Source organism: Staurois parvus, unplaced genomic scaffold (genome assembly GCF_062004578.1).
Source record: "Staurois parvus isolate SC_StPar_1 unplaced genomic scaffold, SC_StPar_1.0 ptg001621l, whole genome shotgun sequence".
NCBI classification, from domain to species: Eukaryota; Metazoa; Chordata; class Amphibia; order Anura; family Ranidae; genus Staurois; species Staurois parvus.
Window position 1 is genome coordinate 355,759 of NW_028319417.1, and position 18,652 is coordinate 374,410.

General features: G+C 45.5%; 1 protein-coding gene and 1 long non-coding RNA gene across 3 annotated transcripts in view; one reads left to right on the forward strand and one right to left on the reverse strand.

The window, feature by feature from the left end:
• Positions 1-18,652, forward strand: part of LOC149435040 (uncharacterized) — a 214,676-nt gene that overhangs the window by 117,132 nt on the left and 78,892 nt on the right. The window lies entirely within an intron of this gene.
• Positions 1-18,652, reverse strand: part of LOC149435041 (uncharacterized) — a 71,299-nt gene that overhangs the window by 25,000 nt on the left and 27,647 nt on the right. The window contains exon 7 of the mRNA XM_089663069.1: positions 14,865-14,969. Within this exon, the coding sequence (XP_089519195.1) occupies positions 14,865-14,969 (105 nt within the window). The remainder of the gene's footprint in view (positions 1-14,864; positions 14,970-18,652) is intronic.

An 18,652-nucleotide genomic window follows, 5' to 3' on the forward strand; every position in this document is an offset into this window, starting at 1 on the left:
AATACGGTCAGAGGTTTGCTGCAATGCTTTATGTAGCATCTGCTCAAAGCATGTAAGGAGGTCAGGGGGTGTAAGGTCAGGCGCTGAAGTGAGAGCTGGGGTGTCTGGGTCAATATCAGACTCACCCTCTGATGCACTGGGACGACTGGGCTGTGTATCCTGCAGGGTGTCATATGAATTTGCAGCCTGCTTGTTGCTACGTGCTGGGGCGGCGGCCATCTTGGAGGAGGCCTTTGCAAGTGCCTCCTTAATATTTTTATGTTGCGGCGGGGCTTGGTGGCGGGGTGCTCCCCTGACCATCTTATTTCCAGAGAGGGGGGTTGCCACTGTGGTCGGAGCCCCCCCGCTTTGCCCTGCGGCGTTGTATGGGCACAGATCAGAAGGTGGTGGGCGGGCCTCTGCTCCGTTCACCGTGGAGACAGGGCCGCAGCTCCCTGCTTGCCGCCAATCGAGCCGGGACGTGTCTGAACAGGGTTGCCGTGGAGACGGATGTCTCACGGTGCCTCCTGCGTGGTTGGGCCGGCTGAGATCCACGGACGGACTGCTGTGTCACCCGACGGGGAGACGGAGCTCTACCTTGGCATGTCTGTCCTGCCGGCCGCGCATGCGCACTCCTCAGCAGGATATTTTTTTATTGAATCAGTAAGAGGTCCAAAGACCCCTTATACCAGAATAGCAGAGCGTCGGTTACTAACCATGCTCAGATGCTCAACTCCTTTTCCCACAAGTTTGTAGATTACACCCACAGCAGATAAGTTCCTCAGCAGCTCATTGGGTCCACCCACGATGGGACAGAGATAGCTAGACAAGCTATCTGTATCCAGGTGAGTGGCCCTGCACTGTCAGAACTAGGCGTGTGGGCAGCCTAATAGCTTTGCACTTCTCTGAAAGATTCAGCTGCTGTAGGCAGCACTTCCCCAATTGGCACCACAGCACTCTATTTCCAGTGAGGTGTTTCCCTATGTTCTTGGTCCTGGGATCCCTCCAGCTGTTTCCCAGTGTTACCACAACCCTTAGACTTCACTTAGAGGGATGCCGTTCATGCAAGAAGCTGTTTGTGTTCTGAACTGATTAGTATTTCTCAGGTTGACTCTCCGTTATTATAGAGTCTTATAGAGAGCTGAACCTAAAAATTTGAGTTGAGCTTTAATGATGCTCTTGAATTGAGCTCTTTCCTGGCTCTCCTCCTACTATATCCCAACGCTCCTTCAGCGTTACCTATAATGCTACCACCTCCCCCTCTCTCCCCCTCTCTGTTGGGGTCCCCCAAGGCTCGGTCCTCGGACCCCTTCTCTTCTCCATCTACACCTCCTCCCTCGGCAAACTGATACAATCCCACGGCTTCAACTATCACCTCTACGCAGATGACACACAAATTTACCTCTCCACCCCTCACCTCACCCCTTCAGTCTCCACCCGTATCACCCACCTGCTGAACGACATATCAAACTGGATGTCGCTCCATTTCCTCAAACTGAACCTTTCCAAAACCAAGCTCCTGATTTTCCCTCCAGCCCGCGCCCCCCCCCCTCCATTGTGACCAACAACACCACCATCAGCCCCACCCCGCAAGCCAAAGTCCTAGGTGTCACTCTAGACTCAAACCTGTCTTTCCAGCCCCATGTCCAATCATTTGCAAACTCATGCAGACTCCACCTCCGCAACATCTCCAAAATACGTACGTTCCTAACCCCAGACACTACTAAACTACTCGTTCACTCCCTTATTATCTCACGTCTGGACTACTGCAACTCCCTCCTCACCAGCCTACCTCATCACAGACTATCCCCGCTTCAGTCTATCCTGAACGCAGCGGCCAGACTCATCCACCTTACCATGCGCTCCTCTTCTGCCACCCCCCTCTGTCATTTCCTCCACTGGCTCCCGATCTCCCAACGCATTAAATTCAAACTACTAACACGGACATACAAAGCCATTCACAACGCTGCCCCAAACTACCTCACCGACGTGATACCCAAATAACACCCAACCCGTAATCTTCGCTCCTCACAAGACCTCCTACTTTCTAGCTCCCTGGTCTCCACCTCCCATGCCCGACTGCAGGACTTCTCCAGGACTTCCCCCATCCTCTGGAACTCACTACCCCAGTCCATCAGACTGTCACCTACCCTCCTCACCTTTAGGCGCACCCTGAAAACCCATCTCTTCAGGGAAGCCTACCCCACCCTCACCTAACAGCCGATCTCGTCCACTCCTCCTACCACTCCATCCCCCACAGCCACTTCCTCCTGTACCACTATCCCCTCCCTCCTAGATTGTAAGCTCGAAAGAGCAGGGCCCTCGAACCCCTCGTGTATTGTTTTGTTACTGTATTGTCTCATGTTCTGTCCCCCGCTATAATGTACAGCGCTGAGCAAACCTTTCTGGCGCTATATAAATACTGCATAATAATAATAATAATTGCAGTGTAGGTATGCATGTTCCATACATGGTTGGTACCTATGGAAGCTGAAACTCACTTTACTGCCACTACAATGACATCCTATTTCCAGAAGGTGCTTCCTCAGCATGGGCGCTGTGCATGGAACACTTTAAATATTCTCAAGGAACACATTGTTCTTTTAATGGATTATTATTATTATACAGGATTTATATAGCACCAACAGTTTGCTCAGCGCTTTAAAATATAATGGGAGCAGGGGTGAACTGACCATTTGAAAACTTGGGCACTGCCCGAGGGCCCAGGGACAGTAGGGGGCCCCATGTGATGCCCCTGGTACCTTTTTCATAGGCTTTTTTGAGTTTGGGCAAGGACACAGGGGCCTCATGATCCCCTATTGCCCGGGGGCCCCGTGAGTTGTCAGTTCGCCCCTGAATGGGAGACAATACAGCAACAATACAGTTCAATACAAGAGGGATAGGAGGGCCCTGCTCCTCGGAGCTTACAATCTAGGAGGGAGGGGCTAGTGGTACAAAAAGTAGTAACTGTGGGGGATGGACTGGTAGGAAGAGTAGAAGATTTCATTATTAGCTGAGGGCAGGATAGGCTTCCCTGAAGAGACGGGTTTTCAGAGATCACCTAAAAGTGAGCAGAGTAGGCGATAGTCTGATAAATTGGGGTAGAGAATTCCAGAGGATGGGGGAAGCTCTGGAGAAGTCCTGGAGATGAGCATGGGAGAAGGAGACAAGGGAGCTAGAGAGCAGGAAGTTGTGAGAGGAGCGGAGAGGACGGTTTGGATGATATTTGGAGACAAGATCAGTGATGTAATTTGGGGCAGAGTTATAAATGGCTTTATATGTGATTGTTAATGTTTTGAATTGCATCCGTTGGGCAATGGGAAGCCAGTGGAGGGATTGGCAGAGAGGGATGGAGGACACTGAGTGGAGGCCAGTGGAGGGATTGGCAAAAAGGGGTGGCAGATACAGAATGGTTAGTAAGGTGGATAAGTCTGGCAGCAGCATTCAGGATAGACTGAAGAAGGGATAGCCTGGGATGAGGTCAGCCAATGAGGAGGGAGTTACAATAGTCAAAGCGAGAGATAACTAGGGAGTGATAAGTTGCCTAGTGGTTTCTGAGGTTAAGAACGACCGTAACTTGGAGATGTTGCAGAGGTGAAGTTTACAAGATTTAGACAGCGATTGGATTTGGGGCTGAAAGGACAGATGGGAGTCTAGGATAACACCTAGTACCCTGGCATGAGGGGAGGTACTGATGATTGTGTTATTGATCTTGATGGAGAAGTCAGGGGGGGGGGGGCACGGGCTGGTGGGAATACTAAGTGCTCAGTTTTGGAAAGATTGAGTTTGAGGAAGTGGAGTGACATCCATGCCGATATGTCGCTTAGTAGGTTAGTAATGCGAGAGGAGACTGAAGGGGTGAGGTGAGGGGTAGAAAGATAGATTTGTGTGTCATCAGAATAGAGATGGTACTTAAAACCGTGGGAGTTTATCAAGTGACCAAGGGAGGAGGTGCAGACGGAGAAGAGAAGGGGTCCAAGGATGGAACCTTGAGGGACCCCTACAGAAAGAGGGAGTGGAGAAGAGGAGTCAGAGTTATAGGTAACACTGAAGGAGCGCTGCGATAGGTAGGAGGAGAACCAGGAGAGAGCAGAGTCTCGGAGGCCAAGAGAGTGGAGTTTTTTGAGGAGGAGGGGATGGTCAACCGTATCAAAAGCCGCAGAGAGGTCAAGTAGTAAGAGTATGGAGTAGTGGCCATTGGTTTTAGCTGTTAGTAGATCATTAGTGAGTTTTAGTAGGGCAGTTTCAGTGGAGTAGAGTGAGCGAAAGCCAGACTGTAAAGGGTCAAGTGGTTGTTGTTGGTGAGGTGGGAGCTCAGGCGATTGTAGACTAAGCGTTCTAGGAGTTTAGAGGTAAATGGCATCAGGGAGATGAATCTTAAGTTGTTCAGGTTGGTGGGGTCCAGGGAGGGATTTTTAAGTATGGGAGTGATGTGCGCATGCTTTAGAGGAGAGGGGAAGGCACCGTTAGAGAGGGAGAGATTGAAGATGTGAGTGAGGGAGCATAGGATGGAAGAAGTGGGTGACCGTAGTAGTTGTGAGGGGACAGGATCCAGGGGGCAGGTAGTGAGACGGGCTTCTGAGAAAACCTTAGTGACCTCTTCGGTAGTAGCTAGTCAAAAGACAAAAGTGTTTTGGGGTGGAGCAGAGGGGTAAAGAACTGAGATTTTGGGAACGCAGGATAGTAATATGAAAAGGAGGAGTAGAGGGAACATATTACAAAGGTACACGGAGTGGGACTCAGACTTTTAGGAGATGTTTCCCAGGGTGTTTGCTTGCAGTCCATCCAGCGCGCAGTAGAGTTTCTTGTTGTTGTATCTTCCTGCTGCTTGAGTTATCCTGCTTTAGTTGAACTACTGTGTTCAACTGCATCTCCGCAGCACTCCAACAAAAACTGCACTCACACAGAAAACTGAACCCCATCTGTGACTCTGCCCCCCCCCCATGAGCTGATCTAAATTTATAGTGAGATGGTCAGATGAGCACTCTTCTCCGCCCCAATTAGGAACTGATAAGGATCACATGAATTGGGGGGGTTGTTTCTCAAACACAGACCAGACACAGGCCACAGTCATAAAAAGAAGTGCAACAAGAGGTGAGAACTAATCAACAGACAAACATATATACACTATTTGTTCTGAGATTTGCAGAAAGAATATGCATTGTTGAGGTTGCAGTTTAGAGTGGAGAAAGCAGATGAGAGCAGGACTTTACCCAGAGATAGCAGGAGTCTATGCGTTGTTGAGGTTGCAGTTTAAAATGGAGAAAGCAGATGAGAGCAGCAATTTACCTGTGAAAAAGCAGGGAAGCCATGATTAGGGAGCTGTGTTCAACTGCGTCTCCGCACTCCAACAAATACTGCACTCACACAGAAAACTGAACCCCATCTGTGACTCTGCCCCCTCCGATGAGGTGGAGATCATGACATCTGCCTCTCCACCTTGTCCAATCAGAGAATACTTTGCATTCATTATGACCTATCAGAAGAGATTGCTCACCAAATTACTGCCTTACACTACGACCATGTTCTTGGCTTGGGCACAGAAAAGATTATCTGCAGAGCTTAACAGATCCAAGTCTTCATCAAGAAATCCTAAAATAGCTACTTGATTGACCAATAAATCATAAAACTAAGACATCAGTTTATAAATATAATTACTTTAATCTTGATTTTTTTAAAAACGTGAATTGGATAAAGTTTTTCTTTTATGGACTCTTTTTTTTTAATTGCTTCTAACTTACTTTAGTGCACAACTTCCTTTTTTGTTCTCCTCCCGCGCCTAATGCATCATCGGCTTTAAGCTAACCATACACTATGTGAAAAATCAATCAAACTCGTTTTCAAATAACGAACTCTCGGTTGTGAGAGCAAACAATAGTGCCATGTAATGACCATATTTCGATCGATAAATTGTTCAATGGACATAAATGTTTTGTCACATACAGTCATGGCCGAAATTGTTGGCACCCTTGATATTTTTCCTGAAAATCAAGTATTTCACACAAAAAAGGTATTGCATTAACACATGTTTTGCTATACACATGTTTATTCCCTTTGTATGTATTGGAACAAATATAAAACAGAGGCAGAAAAGCAAATATGACATAATGTCACACAAAACCCCAAAAATGGGCTGGACAAAAGTATTGGCACCCTTAACTTAATATTTGGTTGCACACCCTTTGGAAAACATAACTGAAATCAGTCGCTTCCTATAACCATCAATAAGCTTCTGACACCTCTCACCCGGAATTTTGGACCACTCTTCCTTTGCAAACAGCTCCAGGTCTCTCTTATTGGAAGGACACCTTTTCCCAACAGCAATTTTAAGATCTCTCCACAGGTGTTCAATGGGATTTAGATCTGGGCTCATTGCTGGCCACTTCAGAACTCTCCAGCGCTTCTTTGCCATCCATTTCTGAGTGCTTTTTGACGTATGTTTGGGGTCATTGTCCTGCTGGAAGACCCAGGATCTTGGACGCAAACCCAGCTTTCTGACACTGGGCCCTACAGTGCGACCCAAAATCCTTTGGTAATCCTCAGATTTCATGATGCCTTGCACACAGTCAAGGCACCCAGTGCCAGAGGCAGCAAAACAACCCCAAAACATCATTGAACCTCCACCATATTTTACCGTAGGTACTGTGTTTTGTTCTTTGTAGGCCTCATTCCGTTTTCGGTAAACAGTAGAATGATGTGCTTTACCGAAAAGCTCTATCTTGGTCTCATCTGTCCACAAGACATTTTCCCAGAAGGCTTTTGGCTTACTCAAGTACATTTTGGCAAACTGTAGTCTTGCTTTTTTATGTCTCTGTGTCAGCAGTGGGGTCCTCCTGGGTCTCCTGCCATAGCGTTTCATTTCATTTAAATGTCGACGGATAGTTCGCGCTGACACTGATGCTCCCTGAGCCTGCAGGACAGCTTGAATGTCTTTGGAACATGTTTGGGGCTGCTTATCCACCATCCGGACTATTCTGCGTTGCAATCTTTCATCAATTTTCCTCATCCGTCCACGACCAGGGAGATTAGCTACAGTGCCATGGGTTGCAAACTTCTTGATAATGTTGCGCACTGTGGACAAAGGCAAATCTAGTTCTCTGGAGATGGACTTGTAACCTTGAGATTGTTGATATTTTGCCACAATTTTGGTTCTCAGGTCCTCAGACAGTTCTCGTCTCCTCTTTCTGTTGTCCATGCTTAGTGTGGCACAGACAGACACACAATGCAAAGGTTAAGTGAACGTCTCTCCTTTTTATCTGCTTTCAGGTGTGATTTCTATATTGCCCACACCTGTTACTTGCCCCAGGTGAGTTTACAGGAGCATCACATGCTTGTAACATTCTTATTTATCCGCAGTTGTGAAAGGGTGCCAATACTTTTGTCCAGCCCATTTTTGGAGGTTTGTGTGACATTATGTCGAATTTGCTTTCTTTCCTCCCTTTTTTTGTTTTGTCCCAATACACACAAAGGGAATAAACATGTGTATAGCAAAACATGTGTTAATGCAATACGTTTCGTGAGAAATACATGATTTCCTGGAGAAATATCAAGGGTGCCAACAATTTCGGCCATGACTGTATGTGTTTCATGTACAGGAATGCAGACAACACAAGATGCTGGTGTGAGGAATCATGTTGTACAAGAGAACTACATCCAGGTCAGCATAGAACAGCAAACAGGAAGTATAAGGCAATGCAATATTACCATATGCAAGTAGGGTCACAGTATTTGCATAATAACTCTATAACATCTCCCTTTTTTGCATTCAATTCAAACCTTATAAACAATTAAACTAAAACAGATCCTGAACAGTCTTGAACATGGCATACTGTGTTACTGGTAGACACACTACAGATTGAGTCTATCTGGTGGTCTTGAAACTCGACCACTACGCAACACCACAGGGATTTTGCCTGGGGAAATCCGTTCAGCTCCAGAAGGTGTTGATAAGGAGCTACCCTCTTTCCTGGCTGGTGTGTTTGGCAAAGAAGAACTTGATGGGATATGTGGCTGCATTTTGTCATCCTCATTGTATCCCGATATGACAGCAGAGTTCTCTCTGCTTTGATTATATGGTCCAGTAGGACTCGGGGCATTGAGCCTCAGGAGGATCACGTGCAGGATGCTCATAGGCTTGTGTGGTGAATCGTTCTGCCTTTCGCAGGTCCACTCGATTGCGGCGGTAAAGACTGCCTTCTACATCCACAAGATATGATCGAGGAGCAACTCTCTGCACACAGGAACCTAGTCTCCAGCGACCGGTCCTGTCACCCGGAAGCGGCTTCATACGGATTGGCTCTCCAATGCTTAGTTCAGGTAAGTCTTTAGCAGACACATCGTATGACAGCTTGGCAATCTGTTTCCTCCGCTGCAGTTTCGCCGGGACACCTGTAACCACACAAGGATCAAGTAATATGTTTGCCACAGGCAATGAAGTCTTCAGTCTCCTAGACATCAAGCGCTGTGCAGGACTACTGTCCATGCCTTCAGATGGGGTGTTCCTCCAATGTAGAATGGCCTTCCACGGATCAGTACCATCAAACTTGGCCTTCTTACAAAGATTCTTCACTATCTTGACAGCCGATTCCGCTTTGCCATTTGCTTGCGGGTGCCTCGGGGATGAGGTAACATGCTCGAATCCCCAATCTTTAGAGAACCGTCTGAATTGCTCACATGCAAATTGAGGTCCATTATCCGAGATGACTCTATCCGGCTGGCCATAACGTGCAAACTGTGCTTTACAACGCTTGATGGTAGTATCAGCAGACAGGTCAGGAAGTAGCTCAATCTCCCAAAAGTCAGAATAGTGATCAACAATTAGTAGAAAATCCTGGCCAGCATAATTCAGCAAGTCCATGCTTACAATTTGCCAAGGCCGGGTGGGCAGCACATGCGACATCATAGGTTCTTTCTGTTGTGCCTGCGCATATTCATTGCATGCCGAGCAACAGCTAACAAAGTCTCTAATCTCGTTCTGCATGTTGGGCCAGTAGAGGGTATCACGTGCTTGCCTATAGCATGCTTCTCCACCAATGTGACTGGCATGAATACGAGTCAGCATCTCTGATCTTAAAGATTTAGGAATGATGACCCTTGGCCCCTTGTACAGTATACCATCCTGAATGGCGATTTCATCTCTGAAAGTCCTATATTCTCTCACAAGTAATGGCACTTCCAACTTGGAATCAGGCCAACCATTCAGAACAACATATTTAAGAGCCTGCAAACTCTCATCGGTTTCAGTGTGCTGTTTTATCTGAAGCAATCGTTGGTCCGTGACGTTTAAATAGTCTGAATGATTAATCTGTGACAGGACATCCAGGTCCCGTTGAACATTGCAAACTGTGTATTGTGCATACTCAGGTGTACCACCTGCTGCTGTAGCTCTGCTAAGAGTGTCACTAATGTACATTTCAGGACCAGGTTTATAGACAACATTTAGGCAATAGTTTTGTAATGTGAGCAACATGCTCTGTAGACGTTTGGGTGCACACAAAAGTGGTTTCTTGAAAATAGAAATCAGAGGTTTATGGTCAGTTTCTGCCGTGATCTCGTCGCGCCCATAGAGGTAGTGATGAAAGCGCTGGCAGGCAAACACTATACTCAGACACTCCTTTTCTATTTGTGCGTAGTTTTGTTCCGTAAGAGTCAGTGCCCTTGAAGCAAAAGCGATAGGCTGGCCAGCTTGCAATAGGCAACACCCAAGTCCAGTTTTGCTTGCATCACTTTGAATAGTTACAGGTTTTGTAACGTCATAGTACTTCAGGACAGGTGTGTTTGTGACCAAGCGTTTGATGTCCTGCACTGCATTATCATGCTTAGGAAGCCAATGCCAAACAGCGTCCTTGTCCAGAAGCCTTCTCAATGGCTCGCAGACCTCTGAGAGGTGTGGTAGGAATTTTGCTAGGTAGGTAACAAATCCAATGAAGCGTTGCAGGGATTTCACATTTGCTGGCTGTGGCATATCCAGTATGGCTCTGATTTTTTCTGGGTCAGCCTTCAAACCTTCCCAGGTTAGAATGTGTCCATGAAAGCAGACCTCTTTGACCTTGAATTGCAGTTTTTTCATGCCAAGTCTCAATTTTACCTGCCTACAACGATTCATCAGTTCCAGCAGTTTGCCATCATGATCTTGCTCTGCTTCCTCATCTGTGTCCCCACAGCCAACCGCAAGGATGTCATCAGCTATTGTTTCAATACCACCGAGTCCAGCCAATAGTTCATGTTGTTTACGTTGATACACCTCTGGTGCAACTGGTACTCCAAAAGGCAGTTTGAGCCATTTTTTCCTGCCCCACGGAGTCCAGAAGGTTGTCATGTAGCTACTTGCATCATCCAACTTACACTGTAAAAATGCATCCCGGGCATCAACAAGTGTGAACAGACGTGCCTTTGGCAGCTTGTACAAAACATCCTCGAGAGTTGGCATGATGTAGTGAGATCGTCTCAGTGCCATATTTAAGAATTTGGGATCTATGCATATTCGTAGCTTATTTGGCTTCCTTACAATCACCATGTTACTTATCCAGTCAGTTGGGTCACTCACTGGTGCCAAGTGTCCATTGGCCTCATACTGGTCAAGTTGTGCCTTGACTGCTTGTTTTAATGCCACCGGCACATTGCGTGGTGCACATTGGACTGGAGGGACACTCACATCAAGGTCGAAATGAACTTCCCCTGGTACAGATTCCACTGGCCCAGTAAACACATCACTAAATTCCTTTAGCAGCAGTTGTTTTGTCAAGGGCCCCTTGGATAGATTAATGGTCAGAGTTCCTCCTGCGCTATGAGAATGGAAGTATGCAACCTAGTCTAAAGCTGCCAACACTCAAAAACTGATACCAAAACAGCGTTAGTGATAAACAAATAAATAGTGTAGCGCTCTTAACATATAAATAAGTGCCAAAATATGCTAAATATAATCCTAAAAATAAAATGAAAATAATCCTTCATATAAGGTGATCAAATACAGATAAGATTAGTGCCAAACTAAAATCTATTCTCCACTTAATATAGTGAGTGCCTATTAATAAATATCACAGTGCACACACTTATAACAAACACAAATGATCCAAAAACTATATCCAATGAAGGATAATAAATTATAATACACAGTGCTCACACAGTGCCAAAGTAAAAACAGTGTCCTCTAAGTTGGAACAAACTCTTAGCAATGTCCTTTTGTGAAAAACAATATAATCATGCAGTGTAAAATGGTGATATATCCGTGATTGTGTCAAGAAACACTTCACCTGGTAACGGCTAGATTGCCTCCTCACCTCCTCCCAGTGACCCCAAAGGGCCAACAGGCTTGCAGGATCTCCCTGGATCCTTGGTTTATAATGGCCAGCAGCTTCCTTCCTTTACTGGGTCTCCTTATTGGGGCTCCTATCGCCCCTGGACATCCAAGATTTTTTCTGGAGAATAATAGCTCACCAATCCAGTGAGCCAAGAAGAAACTCTAAGTGCAGTATTTCCAACCACTTTCTTTTATTAAAGGTTAAAGAGTAACACTCACATTTCAAAGCAGTCTTCCCTCCTCACCGATGTGTGGGTACACTGCATGTGAATAGGACTTCCTGGGTGAAGTAAAATGGCGTCGCACGCCGGAAATGCGTCACCACGCACCGGAACTACGGACTCGCGAACCTACGCGTTACGTCACCGTCTGCTCGTGACTTCCTCTGGGTGTCTCACGGATATATCACCATTTTACACTGCATGATTATATTGTTTTTCACAAAAGGACATTGCTAAGAGTTTGTTCCAACTTAGAGGACACTGTTTTTACTTTGGCACTGTGTGAGCACTGTGTATTATAATTTATTATCCTTCATTGGATATAGTTTTTGGATCATTTGTGTTTGTTATAAGTGTGTGCACTGTGATATTTATTAATAGGCACTCACTATATTAAGTGGAGAATAGATTTTAGTTTGGCACTAATCTTATCTGTATTTGATCCCCTTGGATAGATTGTCCATCACATTAAGCTCTGCAGGGACGGAGAAATGTATCAGCCCTAGACACTCACAGGTTGAGCCAGACAACAGTGGCTTTTGGCAGGCTTCCACAATTTCAAACTCCAGCTTGTGTGTTAGTCCACGTATGGCACATTCTGTCTTGAAGAGCCCTAGAGATTTCATAATCGCACCTGCGTATAACTTTAACCTGGTGTCACTTGGCAGTAGACGTGCTTCTGGTCCTAACACCATTTTGTCTCTTAAGCACATTACATCACAAGTTGCTCCTGAATCGAGCTGGCAGGATTGGGGCTTATTATTTAAATGTAAAGTGACAAACCATTTCTTTCCTCTGGATTGCACAGTGCCGATCAATTCACTGCTGTATATAACTTCAGTGGTGTGTGTCTCTTCCTCATATGTGGATGTGTTCTCCACATTGTGTAATTTGCCTATTGATGGCCGTCGTTTACTTGACAAACAAACGTTAGCAAAATGGTTTGTTCTTCCACAAGACTTACAAGACTTCCCATAAGTTGGACACGGCTCTTTAATTCTTTGATGCACAGTCCCACAGTATTTTCAAGCTGTAGGGTTGGCAGTATTAGTGCTCATCAGGTGGCGTTGCTGCAGTTTGTTCCTGTTGCCATGCTGCATTGCAATGTTTATGCTGTCGGTCTGCTGTCTGTCCTGTTCCATAACTTTCAGACGTCTGTCAGTGAGCTCTGCTGTACGGCACGTCTCAATGGCTGTGTGTAGAGTTAACTCATGTTCTCTTAGGAGGCGCCTGCGTGTGCTCTCTCGCTAGCTATACCAAGAACAATTTTGTCCCTTATCAATTCATCTCTGAGTGCCATATTCACAAGTTGCTGCCTTTTCTCTCAAGCGTGTAAGAAAGTGATCCAAAGATTCTCCCTCTTCTTGTTTGCAGCATCCAAACACATCCCTTTCATAAATGACATTTTTAGCAGGTATGAGATCATCTTCCAGTACATTTAGAATGGCTGTAACATTGTGTTGCTGATCTGCTGTGAGGGTCACATTGTGTTTATACACATGCCTGCATTCACTGCCCATGACTCTTCTCAGAGTTGCTGCCGGCACTCCTGCACATTTCTCATTCAAGCCTGTAGCCAGACAATAATCTTCACATTCAGCTCAGAAAGATTCCCAATTGCTGCTCCAATCCCCACTCATTGTCATCCCCTCTGGGGGAGGTATGCAGTTCCTGGCAGCCATAATGTCAGTAAGCCTCTGAGCTATCAAATCTCAGAAAATCCTCAGTCTCAGGCTGTAGTTCACAAACCTGTGTTTCCCAAAGCTGCTGCGCTCCAAACAAGAGGCTCAGTCCTGATTCCAGTCACTTCTGACACCATGTTTCATGTACAGGAATGCAGACAACACAAGATGCTGGTGTGAGGAATCATGTTGTACAAGAGAACTGCATCCAGGTCAGCATAGAACAGGAAACAGGAAGTATAAGGCAATGCAATATTACCATATGCAAGTAGGGTCACAGGATTTGCATAATAACTCTATAACAATATGCGCAGTGCAAACAGTTTAATTTTTAACCCCCCTGGCGGTATTCCCGAGTGTAGCTCGGGGTAAAGTTTCAGCACCACAAGCGGTAACCCCCCCGAGCTACACTCGGGCTTACCATGCAGCGCTGCTCCGTGATCTCGTCTTCTCTTACCTTGTCCTGCACTCCCGCGATGTCCCCCCTGCAGTGTCCCCGGCAATGTCCTCCGGCCGATGCCGGCATCTGTCTTCCGGGTTCCGTTCCCTGCGACGTCGGGACGTACAGGGGACGGAACAGCAGGAAATTTGAAAATGACAAAAAGTGACATTCACTAAATACACTAAAATCACATAGTATAACATTCCTGTATCAAACCATTTCACATACATTTTGTCCCGAGTGCTTTGTCCGGCGCCCTGCCTGCATTTTTACTGTTCTTTCTGCCTAGAAACTGAGAAACGTCCACGGCGTCCAAAAAGCGTCCCTTTAGGTCAGACGCGGTTTTAGACCGGCTAGAGAACAGCGATAGTAAATCAGAACCACTTGCAGAATTGAGTGATAATGATTGGTGGGGGAAATTCGTCATCAGACACTGAAAACGATTCTGCGACTTTGCTCAGCGATGTGCGAACTTGGCGCTCTATTTCAAATTTCAGTGTTTTTGGTTTGATTATATTATTGAATTAAATGTATTATTAATATTATATTGGTTTTTTTATGATTATATATTAAATTATAACTTATGATTTCATATTTCAAATTTTATCCTACCCGGGATGTTTACTAGACTCTTGTTCAGACAGATTTCAGTGAGTTATTCCTAAAAATTACAGGCCTACAATAAAAAAAAATACATATTTCCATGCCAAAAAAATGAACCGCTTTGAGCGCAGAAATATGGACATAATCAGACCGCTAGGGAGGTTGAAGGGTGGAAACACATTAACCTTTCAATTTATCGGTTGTTTGACAGCATTTTCCAACCTGTTCCTTCGAATTTTTGGCTCTGAAAAGGTCAAAAACGGTTTTCCATTTGTGCCCATTAACTGGATGAAAAATGGTCCAAATGACAGATTTTCGAAAGATTTTTCGTCCAGTTAATGGGCACATATAGAAAATCGGTGTGTAGGGGATCCTTTATCCAAATAGCTTTCCAGCCTTGTGTTGACAGTGCCCATCACTTGTCATTAGATGAAGGCTTCAGTTGCCATTGTTCCCCTGAGATAAGGACAATGCCAAGAGTGTTTGCTCAGAGCATAAATGTGCGCAATATATGGAACTAGCGTTTATGTCACCTACTGTAACTATCTTACTGGTTTGGACATAACAGAAATCTATATTGCTGCTCCCACCTCTACCTCTTCAAAAAAAATATTACCAACCCCTTTGTATAGACTTACCTTTTGTGTCCGAATCCCCTGAGTTTACTGCTGGGCTCAGAGCTGCATAGTGAAATGTACTGCTTTCTCCACATCGAGGCCAACATCCACAGACCACAACCCGAGCTGCTGGAAGAAGAAAGAAGTTATGAGCATATAAGAAATATTTTTGCACAATAACAAATGAAAGGTCTGTTTAACCGATGTGAATTCAGAAGCGCCTTAGGATGCAGGGTCAGAGACCATGGACGTGCATGATTTTGCAGTGTTGGTGGTTGCAAAATGAAGCCTTGTTGCTGGATGGTGCAAAACTGTGCCTGGATGTGGGGATGGCTGGTGCAAAAGTGGGCACAGTGTGGTGTAGATGAGTGCAGAAGTGCAAAGTGGTGCAGTTTTTGCAAGAGGGGTCCTTCTTGTTGGTGCAATGGTGGTAAGTGGGGCCTTGCACAAGATCTGGGTGGTCTTGAGTTGCTTCTTGCCAAAAGGGTCAGTGCACCTAAACATTTAGCTTTGATGCCTTTGGCACAAGTTAGCCAGCAGCCTCGTTTGTTTATTCTTACCTCCTTGCTGCTCCTGATTCCTTTCACATGTGTGGTTTGTCTGTGCTCACCTATGAGCGTTGTCTGCTATTCTCTGGGTTTTATTTCCTTCCCTTCCATCACTTCCTGGCCCACCTCCTAGTTTGCTTGTCTATATAAGACATGCTCAGTCCAGCCCACTTTGCCTGAGCAACTTCCTAGTTGTTGGAGCTCCTGTGTGTTGCTATTTCCTGCATCCTATATTGACTACTTGTGTACCGACCCCGGCTTCGTTCTCTGACCTTGCTTGTTTTCTGCCTGTCCTTGCATCGGCTAGCCTATCGGATTCCGTTTGCCTCCTCCCATTATACTCTGCTCCCATGAGCGGTCTCCTCAACCACAGCTGGGCATACCTGGGGGCAGCAACCTGGTCCCAGCTTGCTGCAAGTCCATCCCCACCATCAGGGGCTCTGGTGAAGAAGCAGGCTGGGGCTTAGACTCCACGCTCTGGGGAACCCCAAGTTGAGTATCTACAAGGGCTCACTACCACAGGTGCTGACAGCCTTGATCAACTGCATTGTGAGAGCCTAATATGCCGGGGGGAATGGCAACCCATTATGTAACCTGACAGTCTCTAGTGAGAACTAGTGAGAGATGTATCTGGAAAAGTGGGCTGTGGGCAGAGCATGGTACTGCTGGGTGCCTTCAGTTTCCTGCAAGGTATAGCAAGTAATGGTGGATCATTCTGCTGCACACTTTTCTACGAACAACACATTTCTACAGAACCTTTCATCTGTGCATGCCTGGACTGAACACATGTGACTGTTGGTTGCTATAATATTTCTGAGACCCATCATTCTCTCTGCTATAGCCCATGTGGTGAGAGGGAAGGTGGGGCTAGTAGTCCCTTTTACTTTCTGGTTTGTCGTTTACATAATGATGGGATTGGATTGGATAGGTTTAGGATATTAGAATTTGTTGGATTGATCTCCCATACTAGAGACCAGAACTTCCAGGTATTCTCTTGAGGATGTGAAAACATTCTAACAGAATCACAGCCCTGGCCAAAATATTTGGGAATGACACAGGTATTAATTTTCATAAAGTCTGCTGTTTCAGTGTTTTTAGATCTTTTTTTTCAGATGTTACTATGGTATATTGAAGTATAATTACAGCATTTCATACGTGTCAGAGGCTTTTATTGACAAATACATTAAGTTTATGCAAAAAGTCAATATTTGCAGTGTTGGCCCTTCTTTTTCAAGACCTCTGCAATTCGCCCCGGCATGCTTTCAATCCACTTCTGGGCCGCAACCAGACTGATGGCAGCCCATTCTTGCATAATCAATGCTTGAAGTTTGTCAGAATTTGTGGGGGTTTTTTTTGTTCACCCACCTCTTGTGGATTGACCCCAAGTTCATAATGGGAATAAGGTCTGGGGAGTTTCCTGGCCATGGACCTAACATTTCAATGTTTTGTTCCCCAAGCCACTTAGTTATCACTTTTTGCCTTATGGCAAGGTGCTCCATCATGGTGGAAAAGACATTATTTGTCACCAAACTGTTCTTGGATGGTTGGGAGAAGTTGCACTCGGATGATGTTTTTGTACCATTTTTTATTTATGGCTGTGTTCTTAGGCAAAACTGATTGAGTCCACTCCCTTGGATGAGAGGCAACACCACACATGAATAATCTCAGGATGTTTTTTGTTGGCATGACACAGGACTGATGGTAGCACTCAGGGGTGGACTGACCATTTAGAAACTCGGGCACTGCCTGAGAGCCCAGCGTCAGTAGGGGGCCCCATGAGATGCCCCTGGTACCTTTTTCATAGGCTTTTTTAAGTTTGGGAAAGGACTCAGGGGCCCCATGATCCCGTTACCCGGGGGCCCCATGAGTTGTCAGTCCACCCTTGGTAGTGCTCATCATTTCTTTTCTGGACAAGGTTTTTTCTGGATGCCCCAAACAATCAAAAAGGGGATTCATCAGAGAAAATGACTTTACCCCAGTCCTCAGCAGTCCAATTACTGTACCTTTTTCAGAATATCAGTCTGTCCTGGATGTTTTTCCTGGAGAGAAGTGGCTTCTTTGCTGTCCTTCTTGACACCTTGACCCTGACAATCATTCTCAAAACTTTTGGTCAGGGCTGTACTTCTTCCTTCCCTTTATAGCTGAGGAGAAAGCTTTAATGTATTTGGGTAACCCACTGTTGTAAGGTTGGGGGTTCTTGTCTCTGCTAATTAGCTGGAAGGCAAGATTTAGCCGTATTTATCAGGGTGCTGATTAGAGAGTATCAATATGTTATTTTGAATTGTATTGTGGGGGAATAAAAAGAAGATTGGTTGGTGTGGTATGTTGTAACTTTTTTTGTGCTATGATTTACACTGCTTTTCAGAAAGTGGTAAGTTTGGGAGAAGCCCAGAATGTACGGAGAAATGTGCCTTCCCCTTCACCACATTGTCAGTAAGTTGCAGATAGGGATGGTGAGAAAGTATGAAGGATACTGGGGTCTCTAGACCAGTGTGTGAGGATTCTATATCCCTTTTCTTAGGTGTTGGTATTGACTGTTTTTTTTTTTTGTTTTTGTTTTTAGTGAAATAAAATATCCCACCTACTTGTTTTTGAGTTAAAATCAATTGTAAGCCTCTTGACGACTTCTTGCTGTGGGCCATTTGATGAATCAGTGACATTTTTAAAAGTTACTTTTTTCCTGCACAATATGGAAGAAAGAAGAGAGATCCTGACTCTAGCACCCACAGCCCTCTCCACAGGGTTCACGTGGTAGGAGATAGCTGTATTCTGACATACACAGCTCACTGTGTCTATCACAAATGGGATCTAGGCTCTAGCACACAACTCACATTCCAATATCCATTCTACCATTGAGATCCAGTACACAGCTCACTCTCCAGTATCCATGTCACCAATGAGATCTGTCCTCCAAAACACAACTAACTCCCCAGTATCCATGTCAACAGTTAGACCTGCACTCCGAAACACACTGCTAACACCATACCATCCATGTCACCAGTGAGATCTGTCCTCCAAAACACAACTCACTCCCCAGTATCCATGTCACCAGTGAGATCTGCACTCCGAAACATACCACTAATTCCAAACTACCCATGTCACCAGTGAGACCTGCACTACAGTATATACAGTTCACTCCCCAGTATCCATGCAAACTGCTTTAATGCACCCAGATTTCACTCCCTAGTATTCATGCCATCACTGCACTCCAGTACAAATGCCTAACTCCCCAGTATCAGTGTCACAAGTGAAGTCTGCACT